The following is a 16375-nucleotide window of genomic DNA, read 5'->3' as shown; positions in this document are numbered from 1 at the left end:
GTCCAATCCCTGCTCAAGCAGGAGACCCTGCACAATTTCTGACAAATGGCAGTCCAATCTGTTCTTGAAAGTCTCAAGTTATGAAGCTCCCACAACTTTCGAAGGTTGATTGTTCTCGCTGTCAGAAAGTTCCTCCTCATTTCCAGGTTGAATCTCTCCTTGGTCAGTTTCCATCCATTATTCCTTGTCTGGCCTTCAGGTGCTTTGGAAAATAGCTTGACCGTTTCCTCTCTGTGGCAGCCCCTCAAATATTGGAACACTGCTATCATGTCTCCCCGGTCCTTCTCTTCACTAAACTAGCCATGCCCAGTTCCTGCAACCATTCATTGTATGTTTTAGCTTCCAGTCCCCTAATCATCCTGGTTGCTCTTCTCTGCACTTTTTCTAGAGTCTTAACATTTTTTTTTATAGTGTGACCAAAACTGGATGCAGTACATCTAGGTGTGGTCTTACTAGGGCTTTACAGAGCGGTATTAGTACCTCACTTGATCTTAATTGTATCCCTCTGTTAATGCAATTTAGGATTGCATTGGCTTTTTTGGCTGCCACTGCACACTGCTGGCTCATATTTAGCTGATTGTCCACTAAGACTCCAAGATCCTTCTCACAGTCACTGCTATTAAGCTTGGTTTCACCCAGTTTATATGTGTGCTTTTGGTTTTTCTTATCTAAGTGTAGGGCTTTACTTTTCTCTACATTGAATTTCATTTTGTTAGATAGGGCCCAGTGTTCACGTCTGTCAAGATTCATCTGGATCTTGCCTATCTTCTAGGGTATTAGCTATTCCTGCCAGCTTAGTATCATCTGCAAATTTGATAAGTTCCCCTTCTATTCCCTCATCTAAGTTGTTTATGAAGATATTGAAGAGTATTGGGCCTAAGACGGAACCTTGTGGCACCCCACTGCTTACTTCTCTTCATGTAGACTTACACCCATTAAGGACTACTCGTTGAGTATGATTTGTCAGCCAGTTTATTTATTTATTATTATTTATTTATTAGTTCAATTTATATGCTGCCCTTCTCCGGAGACTCAGGGCGGCTTACAATGAATTTAGAAAACCATTATAAAAACATTTAAAAATTAAAACATTAAAACCCATTCACACCATTCATGGCCGGATCTCACAAGATCGCAACAGCGAGATCAACGGCCCCAGGCCTGCCAGAAAAGCCAGGTCTTCACCGCTTTTTGGAAGGCCAATAGGGTGAGTGTGGTCCGGACCTCAGGAGGTAACTGGTTCCAGAGAGCTGGGGCAGCCACAGAGAAGGCCTTCCCCCGTGGACCCGCCAGCCGGCATTATTTAGCTGACGGGACCCGGAGGAGACCAACTCTGTGGGATCTTACCGGTTGCTGGGAGCTATGTGGTAGAAGGCAGTCTCTAAGATAACCTAGCCCTGAGCCATGTAGGGCTTTAAAGGTAATAACCAACACCTTGAATTGTGCCCGGAGACCAATAGGGAGCCAGTGTAGCTCGCGGAGAATTGGTGTAATGTGGGTGTATCTAGGTACACCCATGATAGCTCGCGCGGTTGCATTCTGGACCAACTGTAGTCTCCGAACACTTTTCAAGGGTAGCCCCATGTAGAGCGCGTTGCAATAATCTAACCATGAGGTGACAAGGGCATGAGTGACTGTGAGGAGAGCCTCCCAATCCAAGTAGGGTCGCAATTGGTGTACCAGGCGAACCTGTGCAAAGGTCCCCCTAGCCACAACTGTCAGATGTTGCTGTAATCTTAGCTGTGAGTCTAGGAGGACACCCAAATTGCGAGCCTGTTCTGAGGGGCACAATTTCTCCCCCCCCCCAGAACCAAGGATGGACAATCAACATAGTCTTTAGGAGGCAATACCCATAGCCACTCGGACTTGTCTGGGTTAAGTCTGAGCCTGTTGACTCCTATCCAGACCCTCACAGCCTCCAGGTACTGGCACATCACATCCACTGCATCACTGAACTGAGTTGCAAATCTGAAGCTATCTATCCTACTTTTTTCTAGCTCACGAAGATGTAGGTTGTGATCTACTTTGTTGAATGCCTTCTACTTTGTCAAATGCCTAATTTGTGTAGTAAAATGTCTTCAAGAAAACAAGCAAGCTCGAAGAGAACCAAGGATCCCTCAAATATCAGTTATGTTCAAAGGCAAGCCAAGTGCTTCTATTGCAGTTTGAGATATACTTTTAAATGCAGTATCACTGTCTCAGAAGCAGTTTGGTTTGGTGGCTAAGGGCTCAGGTTAGAAATCTAAAGAACAAGAGTTCTAGTTCCATTTCAGGCAAAACTAGCTGAATAACTTTATGGCCAGTCTCTCTCAGCCATAGAAAGAGGGCAGTGGTAAACCACTTTTGAAAATGTTGCCAAGAAAACAGCAAGGACTTGTCCAGACAGTTGTGAAGAGTCAAAGTTAACAGACAGACAGATGATATATGAAGTCCTTAAAATTTAGAAGTGACTGCATCTTTATCACTGTTGCCTATCACTACAGCCTATACATTGTTGCTAAAACAGTATTTTGGAATACTCCTTGCATAAATGTTCCTGCAAATGTATGTCTGGAATGCTGTATCCAATCTTAATATAAGGATCTATCAATCTGAGCTTGGTTTCCAGTTTTGAAGTCTTTATGACAATTGACTATGAAAAATAGGATTCGTGGGAATGGAAGTAAAAACCATGTTGAGGACATTAGGTTAGGAAAAAGAAGTAATATATATCTCAGATAGAAACATAGGAAACTTACGGCAGAAAAAGACTCAATGGTCCACTGAGTCTACCTTTGCATTTTTTTCGTTTTATTTTTTATTTAAATTTTTATTTTTTAAAAAAAAAAATGGATGAGACACATTTATCTCTAGCATGTTCAAACTTTTATTAATGACTGACTCACTACCTCTGCTGGAAATAGCTTCCAAGCTTCCACTACTATTCTTGTGAAGTAATACTTTCTAAAATGACTTTTGAACTTCTGTCACTTGAGGTTATGTTCTGTGTTCTTAATCAAGTTTTTTGTGTATACTCTCCACAAATTACAGATATAAAGCCATCAGAGTAGTTTTTTAAAAAATGAAGTAAGCTACTCATGTACTCATCCGAACTAGACGTGTTGTTTCTCTGTGTCATATATGTGAATATATGCATACGTTTTATTTGTCATGTTTATGTAGTGTATATTGGAGGTGGTGAACTTTTGAGAGCTGTATGCAACAAAAAATCATTTTAACATATGCTAATTAGTGTACATTTAAAGTGATCATTATTCTAAGTCTAATGTAATCCTTTACAGCAACCTCTCTTTCTTATGTATTGGATGGATTTACTCGATTCATGTAGAAGGCATACTAACAGCCCATCACCTTTTCAAATGTAGATTCTCAAAGATCTAGAACTGGATGAGAAATATATCCATATGCTTGGTTTTCGCCTTCTCCATGAAAGGCTACACAGAGAACAGGTAAATGTGGGATTAGGTTTATGCCTTGCTAACTATACCCAGAAACCTCCATTGTAGCATCTGAAATTAAGAAAAGGACAAACCCCCTGGCTTAGACAGATGAATGAAAGCTGTGCTAAATATCCTAGGATAGAATAGCTGCTTGAGGAATCTCCCCATCCCCTGGAAAAGAGAGAAATAATAGACAACAGATTTATTTTTTAAAGCAGGAAACTTTTATTACAATAATTTAATAGAAAAAAAACCCGCAGTTTAAATAAATTATACAAATACAAAATTACAATAATTAATTCAAGATAACCTCCTCCAGGGAGGAGAGGGTATACTGAAAGAATTTGGGGAGGGGCAGCAAAACTTGAGATAACACATTAGTTCATTATAATCTCAACTCTCCCCTTACTGCCATTATTAGGCATATCCAAAGAGTCCATCAAATTACTGGATTAAAGGGCTGCTGGAATGCCCTGTAGCAATTTGCTACATCTAATGTGAAACAGCGTACCATTCCAACAGAAAACAGAAGGGGAGTTCAAATACTGGGTTAGGTTGGACTGGGGTGATACAGGATAAAGTATTGTGGTGTTCCAAATAAATGGAGAATTCTCTAACAAACCTTACATTTGATTGTGGCCAGAAGCATGGGAAAATTATATATACAGCATATGCCTACTAAACTAAAGATGGAAAGCATTTTAAAAGATATCTTATATTGTGAGCGGGTGGAAAGACTTCAGATGAAATTTGGATTCAGTTATATTAGAAGGCAAAGACCCCACTAAAATCTAGTCTGGAGAATTAGTTATTATCATCTAGATCACGAATGTCAAACTCACGGCGTCACGTTGCCATCACGTGACGTTTCATGACATTTTTCCCCTTCGTGGAGCTGGGGTGGTTGTGGCCTGCATGTGATGCATCTGGCCCGTGGGCTGCCAGTTTGACACCCTTGTGATAATATTATCATCTAGATAAGCAACATTAATTTGTTTAGGCAGCACCTTGTCTTAGACAGCTGAGAAAGAAATGGAAAAATATATTGACTAGGTACCAAAATGGCAGTCATTAAAAGTGTAAGTCCAAAGTTAAATCGAAATAGGTATTTTGACTTATACATACATATTTGATCTTATCTACTTTTGGTATTAAAAATGTTCTAGGATATAAAGTTTATAGCAGCCTTTAGGGAACCATAAGGCCATCTGACTAAGGATAATTAGAATAGAGCTAAATGGGAGTCTCCTTTCTGAAAGGAAAGCAGTCAGATTAAAGAAGCTGTGAAGAAAAGACCACAATCTTAACCTGTGTGTACTGTAAGGATTACAAGGCAGACCGATCAGGCTGCTGGGAAGAGAAGGCCAGATATTAAGACTCAAATCAATAATTAGAACATTCCAATAAATTATACAACGACCAAGGCCTTTTATTGTCACAACAAAAGTAGGTGAGAAGGGGAAGACGTGCTCAAATTAGTTAAAAAATAGGAATATATATATATACATGCATATATATATATATATATATATTAAAAAGACCTTGAACATAAAAGACTTAGAAAGAGCACAAACACCAAAGAGGACCCTCTTGGGTTAAATATCAAAAGAAAAATGGTCCTCCTTTGGCACGGAAGAATTGGAGCGATGAGGACCTTGGAAACAAGGCTGGATCAGTCTTTGAAAACAGCCTGGTGGCCATGAGGGCGTTCGTCATGCATAATGTGCCTGCGGACGTGAATACGCCGGACGCGGTGCTCCCGCCCATCTTCGTCATCACCAGCACGGAGGGGGCCTCCGCCTCCACCCGCAACTCCTCCAGTGGCTTCCAGGAGGGCCTTGTCTGGTACCCGTGGTGTCTCATAGATCAGGATGTTCAGCGTTTCTTCAAAGATCCGGGCTTCAGGAAACTCGACCTGTACACCCAAGGGAAAGCAGGATGAAGCAAGTCTCACTATGGGATCCCCTGTTCAAACTGGGAGCAATGTAATTAACCTCTAGCAATATGCTCAATGCCAGTTGCTGAAGAACACAAACTAGAAGTAACTACCTCCTTGTGTCCTTCCTGTGAGTTTACGCCCCTCATTAGCTATCTCAAGGACAGAATTCTGGACTAGACAGAGTTCTAGTTTCATCTTACATGTTTAATTGGATTTAGGAAAGGCTATTTTCTTTAAGAGTTTACATTCCCATATGAAGACACCAAAACATATAAGTAGTCCTCAACTTACAGCTGTAATTGAGCCTGGAATTACAGTTGTAAGTCATGCTGATTAGGTGGGTCCTGTGACTGACTCAGTTTTTTTAGGGTTTTTTTTTTCCCCTATAGTGGTTGTTCAATGAATCATCACAGTTGTTAAGCAAACACATTATCTGCAGTGGGCATTGGAAGCAAATTCTGGTTTTTGGCAAAAGATGCTTTAAATTGTGGTCACGTGACTGCAGAATGCTGCAAACGGCCATAAATGGGGACTTGCTGCTGAGTGCCCAAAATGTAATCATGTGACTGGGGGAGAGGAGTAGATGTTAAAACTTAGAATCTGGATCATAAGTACCTTTTTGGGGGGTTGTCATAACTGAACGGTTACTAAACAACTGCAAGTCAAGGACCACACATACAGGTAGTTCTTGACTTAACAACTGTTCACTTAGTGACTGTTCGAAGTTAAAATGGCACTGAAAAAAGTGACCTATGACCATTTTTCACACTTATGACCCTTGTAGCATCTTCATGGTCATATGATCAAAATTCAGACACTTGGTAATTGATGCACACCTGTAAAACATTTTATACAAATTTTCCTTATATGCTGTAGACATTGTCATTTTATAGTTATGAGACCACAATTTTTGCCATTTTATTCAGACAGACATTTATCGTGGTCCAGGTTAGACATGATATGGTCAACAAGGGAATTGTTGTTGAATATAGAACATGTGGAAATAGAAACTAATTTATGGGCGGATCATAACCCGGCATGATAACTTGGAAAGGACAAAAAAGAAGAGCTAGATGGACTTTAAATAATACAATATTAAAAGAGCAAGAGTTTGTGCAAAAGATGGAAAGAGAATTGGCCTTCTTCTTTAAGGAAAACAAGAAAGATGAGACATCTATACAAATCCGCTTGGATACAATGGAGGCATTTGTTAGAGGATTAATTATAGATTATACAAGAAAAAAGAATGTAAAAAAAAGATTAACACTGAAAACACTGACTGACGATTGTAAGACTTGAGAAGGAACTTCAGAATGATCCACATAAGAAGATTGTCAAAATTAAAATGAATACAGTAAAACATAAAATGGATCTGTTGGAGAAGGAAGAACTGGCTCAGAAGATAAGAAGTGCTAAACAAAATTATTTTGAAAATGCAAATAAACCAGGCAGATGGCTAGCATGTAAATTGAAAAAGGAAAGAGAATTGAGGAACATAACACACCTTATTGATGAACAAGGGGAAAGTAAATTTGGACATAAAGAGATGGGAAAGATTATACATGAGTTTTACAGAAAACTTTATAAAAGAGAGACAATAGAGGAGGAGGAAGTGTCCAAGTACTTACAAGATGCAAAATTACCTCAGATTAGTAAAGATATTGAGGAGATGTTGGAAGGAAACATAACAATGATGGAGTTAATAGAAGCAATTAAGAAACAAAAAAATGGCAAAGCACCAGGGCCTGATGGCCTACCAGCTGAATATTATAAGACATTACAAGAACCTTTGACCATCCCATTACTGGAGGTGATGAATGAAGTGATGATAAAGAAGGAAATACCCAAATCATGGATCGAGGCATATATTACTTTGATTCATAAAGAAGATACAGACACACAACAAATTAACAAGGACCTATATCCTTGTTAAACTCGGACTACAAAATTTTTGCTTCAATATTGGTGGAGAGACTTAAGAGATACTTAAATAATTTCATACATTCGGATCGAAATGGATTTCTTCCAAAAAGACAAATTAGGGACAACATAAGAATAATCTTGGACACTTTAGAGTATTATGAAGCACACCCTGAAAAGCAGATGGCTTTAGTTTTTCTAGATGCGCAAAAAGCCTTTGACAACGTTAACTGGCAGTTTATGACCCTTCAAATGGAAAGAATGGTCTTTGGGAGGAAATTTGTACAGGCCATTGAAACTATCTACTCTAAACAAATGGATGCGATTGAAATAGAAAAGGGCACGAGTCAAGGATGTCCTTTATCCCCATTGTTGTTTATATTGACATTAGAAGTTTTAAATAGACATGTCAGAGGAGACAAAGAGATAAAGGGCATGAAGATTCGAAAGGAAGAATACAAGCTCCAAGGTTTTGCAGATGATTTGGTTTTTATTATTGAAGAACCATTAACAACAATAAGTAAATTAATAGAAATTATTGGAGATTTTGGAAAAGTAGCTGGTTTGAAAATTAACAAGGATAAAATGAAAGTAATGACTAAAAATATGTTGAAAAAACAGAAAGAAGAGTTGATGGAGATTTTGAAAATGCAGATTACAAACAAAGTGAAATACCTTGGGGATACATTTAACACCAAGATGTAGTGCTTTGAAAGAAAACAATTACAACAAGCTTAAACAACAGATAGGACAAGATTTGTTGAAATGGGGCAATTTACAATTGTCTTTGATTGGTAGGATTTCAACCATTAAGATGAATGTCTTGTCTAGAATCCCGCATTTATTTCAGACAATTCCAATCAAGTTGGATAAAGAATTTTTTATAGACTTAGATAAAATGATAACAAGATATATATGGCAAAGGAAAAAGGTGAGAATAAAGTTAAAGTTATTACAAGATGCTAAATCAAGGGGGGGCTTCGGTCTGCCCAATTTTGAATGGTACTATTAAGCTGCAAGTTTAACATGGGTGAAAGAATGGATAACTCTGAGGAATACTAGACTTAAATTTGGAGGGACATGATTTGTTGATGGGTTGGCATGCACAAAAATACAAGGGTATTTCAGAAGACATCAAATAAGTGAAGCTTTATGGCTGAATTGGGAGGACGTTAAAAACCTTTATTATTTGAAAATACCTGTTTGGATATCCACAGCAGAGGCTTTTTCTTATCCCGTAATATTTAGAAAGGAACAAACTATTAGGTATAGTGAACTATTGGATGAAAAGGGTGAACTCAAATTAAAACAGGAACTAGAGGAACAGGGATTTAAGATGGATTGGTTTTCATATATGCAATATTTTCTAGGTATCGAGAAGATTGTAAGCAAGAAGGGTTTTACAATGCTTTGACTAATTTGGATAAGATTTTAATGGGATCTGATGATCATATTATTAAAAAGCTGTATGGGTTTTTGCTAGAGTTAAAATTGGAAGAAGACCAGGTTAAAGAATCGATGGTAGCATGGAGGAAAAATTTTGGTTATGGGATTGATTTAGAAAAATGGTAATTGACGCACATTAATGACGGTTGTAGTGTCCTGACGTCTTGATACCTTCTGCAACCTTCTGACAAGCAAAGTCAATGGAGAAACCAAATTAGCTCAACAAGCGTGCTATTAATTCAATAACTACAGTGATTCACTTAACGTGGCAAAATGGGGCAAAACTCACTTAACAAATTTCTCACTTAGCAACAGAAATGTTGGGCTCAACTATGGTCATACGTTGAGACTACCTGTATTAGAAAATCAAAGCTTCGTATTTGGAGGCCTGAGGACTGGCCACACCTTACCTTGGTCTGCTTTTTTTCGGTGGCATAGACAATGGAAGTACAGCAAACCTCCGCAATCTTGCGGCCCTGCCCATAGAATGACCAGCAGCAGATCTCATCCCCAAGAACATCTTTGATGAAAAGCACTCGTCCATTGAATCTCAGAGCTAGTTTGTCAAACAGTTCAATATTCTTCAGTAAGTTGTCATCAGAGTTACTTTGGAGGGTAGGGTGGGTGGGGGAAAGAAGAAAACAGTGGTGTAGATACTACTAAAGAAATGGGACCAATGGATGACCTGGGAGATAGCAACAACCTCAAGGTCATCCTATTCTGACAACAGGACCATAGCTTACCTGGTATAGGAATACTTGTTATTACTTCTGTTATGCAGTAACTTCACCACAGGCTAAAAGGAAGGCGAGAGATATGAATAAATTGAAGATCATCACCCCTATTGGGGGATGGAGAAGACTGCATTTACAAGAACTCTAACATGCCTTGATACCTTGATACATGAGGACATACATCCAAGACACTTAAGTTTGCCTGATCTCTATGATTTCCTGAGGTAAAACTTGTGTGACTTCTCAGCCTCCTTACCTTGGAACATCTTGAGATGATCTGCTGCTCTTCCTTGGGAGATGTCACCATGGGGATATGGCAAAGAGGATCATAGGCTTCACTTTTTTGCTAGGAAGGAGAGAAACAAATATTTTTCTAGACTTTCTATTCATTATTTACAGATGTACTAAACAGATTCATACATCATACTAAAACAGATTTGTGAATAAGCCATAATTGAGTGGATCCACAAAAGCTGTTAAGCCATAAACAATGGCTTAGAAAACAATCACTGTGTTTGCACAAGTGGACTCAATTAAAAAAATTGTACCACGGTGCAGAGTAATGTGTAAACAATTTTTTTTCAAACCTGGCAACTTTAAGATGAGTGGGCTTCAACTCCCAAAATTCCCCAGCTAGCATTCAGGCTGGGGATTTCTGGGAATTGAGATTCACATATCATACAATTGCCAAGTTTGAAAAGAAACTGATGTAAACCAAGTCACTGTATGCTCAAGGAAGATTTAGAACTAAAAGGCAGAGAAGACGTATGTCCAACCTTTTGGCTTGCCCAAGCTGCATTAAGTGAAGAGAAATTGTCTTAGGTCACATATAAAATACATATAACGTAGTTAATGTGTGTGAATGGACATAATCTTAAAAGTTTATGATCATCTTGGGCTGCATTACTAGCTATCCAGGGCTGCATATGGCTTGTGGGCTGGACACACCTGGCATAGGGTCTAACAGAAATTTAAAAAGGGAACACTTGAAAATTATATGCTTTTCTAATATAGTTTTTCTTCATAGATACTAAATATAAACATACACAAAAATGGGAGAATATATGTAATATGAATGTAGGTATCTATGTTTTTCATGTAATATCTAGTGAGTTCTTTCTCTCTTTTTTTTGGTAATGCAATTTAAATGACCCAGAATTCTATTAAAACAGAATGGAAAAGAATATGGAAAGAAAAAGATGATTAAAGAATCAATTTTTTTACCTTTATATAACTCTTAAAATGTCTCCCTTTACCCTTTTTTCATTTTAACTACAATTCTACGAAGTAGGTAAGGCTGAGACAATAGTATTAACTCAAAGTCAACCAGGGTGCTTCCATGACTAAAGGGGGAACCTCTCAGCTAGCACCTTCCTCACTATAGCAGCCCAGCTTTCGGGCTGAGAGAAGACTGGCTCAAAGTCACCTAGTGAGCTTCTAGGACTGAGGATGGACTAGAAGTTGGGTCTCCAACTCCAATAGCGGAACCATTACATCACCCTCTGTATTGCTGCCAAGTGAGACTATAATGGCTGGATGATGTTAGAAGACACTGAGATACTACTGGGGACAGGGCCCAAGTGAAATAATCACCAGGAGAGCACATTCTGGTAAAGCCATTGGTTCCTTCTAGGCAGACAGGACAGATTGTGCTTTCCTCTCTTGTCATCTCTTCTAAGGTCTATGAGTCTCAAGGAAGTCATTATTTGACCTTCTAATTTCTCAGCCCAGCTACCCTCACCTGTAGTGCAAGCTGGCAGTCCTCAACCAAACCTTGGATCAGATAGTACCGGGCTTCACACAACACTTCCTCCAGCTCCCGCTGTGACTCTGGAAGAGATACTGAACCATCTCGCAAATAATTCAAAATAGTTCCAAAATGGCGGCCGCTTCGGTCAATCAAGATCCAACCTGGAAAAGCAGTTAATTTTAGTCCGTAAAATTAATGGGTTAAAAATGCTGTAGACCAGGATTTCCCAATCTTGGCAACTTTAAGATATATGGACTTCAACTCCCAGAATTCAAAAGCCAACTATGCAGGCCAGGGAATTTTAGGAATTGAAGTCTACAAGTCTTCAAAGTTGTCAAAACCGAAAAACCCTGCTGTAGAATGAAGGATCTACTTAGGTGACCTCCCCATTCTAAAATGGCTTAGAGGGAAAGATACATTATTATTATTATTTGCACTGATACAAGATTGTGTTGATGTTAGAAGAACAAATTCTTCTTTTAATTAATTCTGGGCTTACAATGTACTTCATATCTCAAAAAAGAAAATGTAACAACCCTAGACCTAATTGAATCTTTTTTATGAATCTGCTTTGGATATTATGCCTTGGCAAGTGGCAGCATTTGGTTGATCTTGTCTGGCCTGGCTAATACTTGGATGGGAGGGACATCTCCAGGAAGTATAAAGTGTGGCTGGCTGGGGAATTCTGAGAATCAAAGTCCACACCTCTTAAAAGTTGCTGAGGTTAGAAAAACCTTCTCTGAAGTAAGTCACCCTGAAATTTTCCAAGGGCTCTCTGGGAACCACCTTGGATGAACCCCCAACGCAATCTCCCATCGTGCAAAAAATCCCATTTCTAGCTATGGGAGAGATGGGGCAAGCTGAGACTCATACCTTCACTATCTGTGAGGACTTCCATTCGGCCACTGAACATGGCCTTGAGCATGGTATCTTGCTTGGTCAGGGTCTGCACGGTGGTGTAATGCAGAGATCCTCCCACATTGAGCTTGACGTACTTGCTGCTGGGATTCAGGGGCTTGAGATCCAAAGTCACCTCGGTTACCCCACCCCTGCCATCCCGTCGGTGCTGGGTTAGGACCAATGGAGCACAATTCTCCAGGGATGGGGATGAATCTGTTGTGGCCTCAGCTGACATAGCCACCTACAGAAAAGAGAAACTGAGTGAGGAGACCTACCAACAGCAGATTTCCTGCACGGAGCATTAGCTGAAGCATTTGGGAATCCTTTTTTGACTTTCTCTAAAAGGCAGTCCATTTTTGTTTGTTTTTAAAAAGAAACAAGATGCAGGCTTGGAAATTCTCCCAGCAAATTTATTTCCAGTATTATTTGGCCAAATGTCTCCCTGCAGCTCTGCCATTTATTATCACCTCCCCCCCCCTTTGTATGTACCCTCTGCAAGAAAAACTGGATTCATTCCATAACGCAGCTAGCAGCAATGGATACCATTCAAGCTTATGGGATCTGCTTTATAGGTTACTAACTGGAGCCAAATAGGAAGTAATCCCTTTCACTAAGAGCTCACAAAGGAGAATGATTGGGGTGACATATCACACTGCTAAACCATATAGTGACTTGCTTGTTTGACGTTGGGTAAAATCAACTCAAGGCAAAGGCACTCAAGGCACTAACTAGACATACGCTCAAACCAGGAACTAGTCAGGGCCGGATTTTCCTATAGGCTAACTAGGCTTCAGCCTAGGGCCTCAAGATCAAGAGGGGCCTACATTCAAATTGTTAGCAAAATTAAAATTACACTTTCACTATAGGTGAAAGGGCCTCATAAGTGGAATAGCCTAGGGCCTCTTTTCATCTAAATCCGGCCCTGGAACTAGTGATCAGTATCACAATCCACCCCCATAAATCACACACAAATCCCCTTCTTGCTCTCTCCCCCCCCCCCCAGAATTTAACTGAAAGGAACTGCCTTTAGGTTTCAAGAGTGATTGAGCCACCTTCCCACCCAAGCAGTTGCCTCCAAGAGATGCTGGCACTGAATGGCCGCGATCTACTCAGCTATACTGATTGTCAAACATCACAGGAGTTGGTCCAGTAAATTCACAGAGCACCAATTGGGGAGGGGGGGTATTAAGATATTAGAAGATGGGGTCCACCCAGAGATCTAGCACATCCCAACCTACCTTCTGCTTCTGTGTGAGACTCCACACACCTGGAACTGCTAATAGGAAACAATGGGTTTGCCTTCAACTTTGTGCTAACTGGTCTTTGCCCCAACATCCCTGCCCAGCGGGATCATTTCCTTGTACTGTCTGGCTCCACCCTGCTGCCCTTGTGCCCAACCCTTGTGCTGCCCAGAAGTTACTGTATTCATTTTCCTGCCTGCCCACCACCAGGCTGTCTTTATTCACTCTTGCATTATTTATTATTACTACTATTGATTTTCTTGACTGGGATCTTACGGTGTTCCTGCATGTGAGAAAAGCAGAATATCAATACATATTGGAAGTGACAGCTTCGGCTATGGACAAGTCCATTTTCCAAGTCTAAAACCTATTTAAATTCTCCAAGTGCCAGGATCTCCCTTTCGCCAACCTTTTTCCTTGCATTGGCTCCACCACAATGGAGCCAATTGCTTCTCCTATGGGGGCTTCCTTTCCACTCAGGGAGAGAAATCTTGGGTGCAATTCCCGGGCCAGCAAATGATTGAGGTTCTTTATGCTGCTTTGCTGCCATCTTGTGGTAGTTCTGGTTTCTGCAGCCCAGATACGGCATCCTTTTCCTGCCGCACTCCGACCTCGCCCACCCCACCACCTGATCCACTCACCTCCCCCACGGGAGCAGGGTGGGCTCAAGCCAGGCCCCTCCCCTTTAGCCCCGCCTGGACTCCGGGGCAGCAGCTCCGCAGGATGCCTCGACCCAAGGGAAAGATGAACGGAGGGCGACAGTGCGCATGCTCCCAAACGCCCCGTCGCGCGCCCCCCCTCCCCCATGGAACAGTTACTCTGTACATCCGGGTACCCGCTTGCTTAAAACGAGATAGAGGCTGGTTGACTTTCTTTACTCCACCCTCCCACGGGTGGCAGTAAAGCTGCGCCTGCGCAGAAAGTGAAATCGCGTCCGCAGTGAAGGGTCAAAGGAGTGATGGAAGACGTAAGTCAATCGAGGTTGCTGGAGGGCGCATGCGCAGGAGCTGAGCCGCACGTCGTGGTAGCGCGATCGGCTGGGGGAGGGGGAGAGCCGTGCCCCTCCTCTGCGCATCTGGGCGGTGCCACTCTTGTCTCTCATTAGGCAACGGGGGTGGGGCAGTCTGACTCTGACCCTGGACTGATTTTTATAGGTTGTTTGAAGCTAAAAGTCAACATTTGAGTAATTGTACTTGCACATAATTTTTGATTTCTCCTGCTGGTAAATTATGGCTGGGGCCACGCAGAACGAATTTAATTCAGTGACACCCCCCAACAGATTTAATCTGTGGAGGTCATTGCATTTTGGGATGCCTACACACGATCTATGCTATAGAAGCTTTTGTGTGAGCCAGATCATAGAAGCTTTGAAGTACAGTATGTTGCATGAATTCAATAGTTAATAAAGATTGAACATGTTATGTGAAGCCACTTATTTAGGCTGAGGGCAAGAGAATATTCTTGGAAACCGTTCCCAGATCTCCTTTGTTATTTTGTGCTCCATAAAAAAAATATTGCAGCATTAAAGATGAATATTACTTCTGATTAGCGGTCCACTACATGTGTGAACTATATTTGTGTGTTCTTTTTAAGGTGCCACAAGACTCGTGATTGTAAAACATGGCACAGGTAGCCCTTGACATATGACCACAATTGAGAAGTTTCTATTGTTAATCCCAAAGGTACTTTTTCAGGAGGCAACTGGACTGGGTTTTTTTTTGAAGACATTTTGCTTCTCATCCAAGAAGCTTCATCAGCTCTGACAGGATACTGGGGAATGGAAGGATTTATATTCCTTGCAGACAGCTGGTCTTTTGCATCCTGTTAGAGGGCCATTGAAGCACTTGGAGGTTTATCTGTGTCTTCAGGGTCACCTGAGTGGTGCTCCTGATTCCTATAGTCTGCAATCCCCCCCCCTTTGGAAATCCATTCCTACTTCCACAGCATTCAACGTCTTCAAAAGAAAAAACAAAAAAGTCCAGTTATCTCCTGAAAAAGCACCTTTGGGACAACTGTGATTGAGAATCTATCTCTACAGACTTTTAACTATACAATTTGGGATGAACATCCTTTGAATGGGCTTGATTGGTGGAAAGAAACGGAGAGAACCTGGTTGGAAAATATCACTTTAAAGAAACTGATGACCAGATGGAAAGCAATGGCTGGGACAAGTCCAGTACCAAATTGATGGCTACAAAGACTCATGTCACACAGACACCAAATTTCAAGTCTTGAGCATCTCACTGGATCACAAGAGGTATGCTTTATAGCAAGAGCAATAGCATTCCCTTCTATTTCCCTTTGGACATTACCATATTTGGAGCAGAAGCTACTATGATTCAAATCTCAGAAATATGTATCCCTACCTATTTCATTATAACCTTGCCAACTGTGTTTTGCTGAGCTTGGAAGGGTGGCTGGTAGAAATCCAGTAATCAAAAATCAGAAGTGTTCAATCCATTGAGACCGCTTGGTATTCCTTTGCTTTAGCACAGGGTTGTCAAACTCACGACCTGTCATCACGTGATGTATCACAACTTTCCCCCCTTTGCTAAACCGGGAGTGGGCGTGGCCAATGCGTGACATATCTGGCCATAAGTTTGACACCCCTGCTTTAGCAGGTCAGTAAATGCTACATGTGCATTTTAAGAAGCTTAAGTATTTCAGGTGAGAATACAGTTGTTTAGTGTGTTCCCATATATTACCCATACCTTTGCCAAGATTCTTTCAAATTAGATTAATAAAACCTCACTCGATTTTTCTTGACTGCGTGCTCTGCAAAGATTTTAAAGAGGAAGCATCATTTGAATCAAAAATTTACTAGTATATACAATTGGCTTCAGGTTCAGTTGCCTTTGAAAAAAACACCTTTGGGACAATCATGACCTGGATGACTGAGAATCTTGATAGACATTTGGCTTCATGGGAGTTATTAGTCAAACCATTTAAAAAAAAAATTGTACTACTTTCTGTGAATCCAAAACACAACACGCAAAGCAGAACAG

The 16375-nt window shown here is 40.7% G+C and overlaps 1 protein-coding gene across 3 annotated transcripts; it reads right to left on the bottom strand.

Annotated features, from left to right (window-relative positions):
• Positions 1–4846: 4846 nt before the first annotated feature.
• Positions 4847–14374, bottom strand: KCTD13 (potassium channel tetramerization domain containing 13). 3 transcript variants are annotated; one of them, XM_034419694.2, is made up of 7 exons: positions 14012–14374; positions 12103–12370; positions 11221–11390; positions 9736–9825; positions 9489–9541; positions 9156–9351; positions 4847–5355 (listed from the first exon to the last, which is right to left on the bottom strand). In XM_034419694.2, exons 2-7 carry the CDS (start codon positions 12362–12364, stop codon positions 5113–5115), a joined length of 1014 nt encoding a protein of 337 aa, XP_034275585.1. In that variant the 5' UTR covers positions 12365–12370; positions 14012–14374; the 3' UTR covers positions 4847–5112. The 3 variants fall into 3 exon arrangements, with proteins under 3 accessions (XP_034275585.1, XP_060548800.1, XP_034275586.1); XM_060692817.2 differs by having other exon boundaries at positions 13780–14018; XM_034419695.3 differs by lacking the exon at positions 14012–14374 and adding an exon at positions 13368–13818.
• Positions 14375–16375: the final 2001 nt, after the last annotated feature.

The sequence above is a fragment of the Pantherophis guttatus genome, chromosome 4, assembly GCF_059756535.1.
Source record: "Pantherophis guttatus breed Tessera chromosome 4, ASM5975653v1, whole genome shotgun sequence".
NCBI classification, from domain to species: Eukaryota; Metazoa; Chordata; class Lepidosauria; order Squamata; family Colubridae; genus Pantherophis; species Pantherophis guttatus.
This window is presented reverse-complemented; position numbering and strand designations above follow the sequence as displayed.

Coding starts and splice junctions, on each gene's coding strand:
- KCTD13 (XM_060692817.2), bottom strand. CDS start 13,959: ATGCCGTATCTGGGCTGCAGAAACCAGAACTACCACAAGATGGCAGCA. Junction 9,826..11,220: donor ACTGCCAGCTTGCACTACAG/GTGAGGGTAGCT, acceptor TCTCCTTCCTAG/CAAAAAAGTGAAGCCTATGA. Junction 5,356..9,155: donor CCGAAAAAAAGCAGACCAAG/GTAAGGTGTGGC, acceptor TTGGGTGTACAG/GTCGAGTTTCCTGAAGCCCG.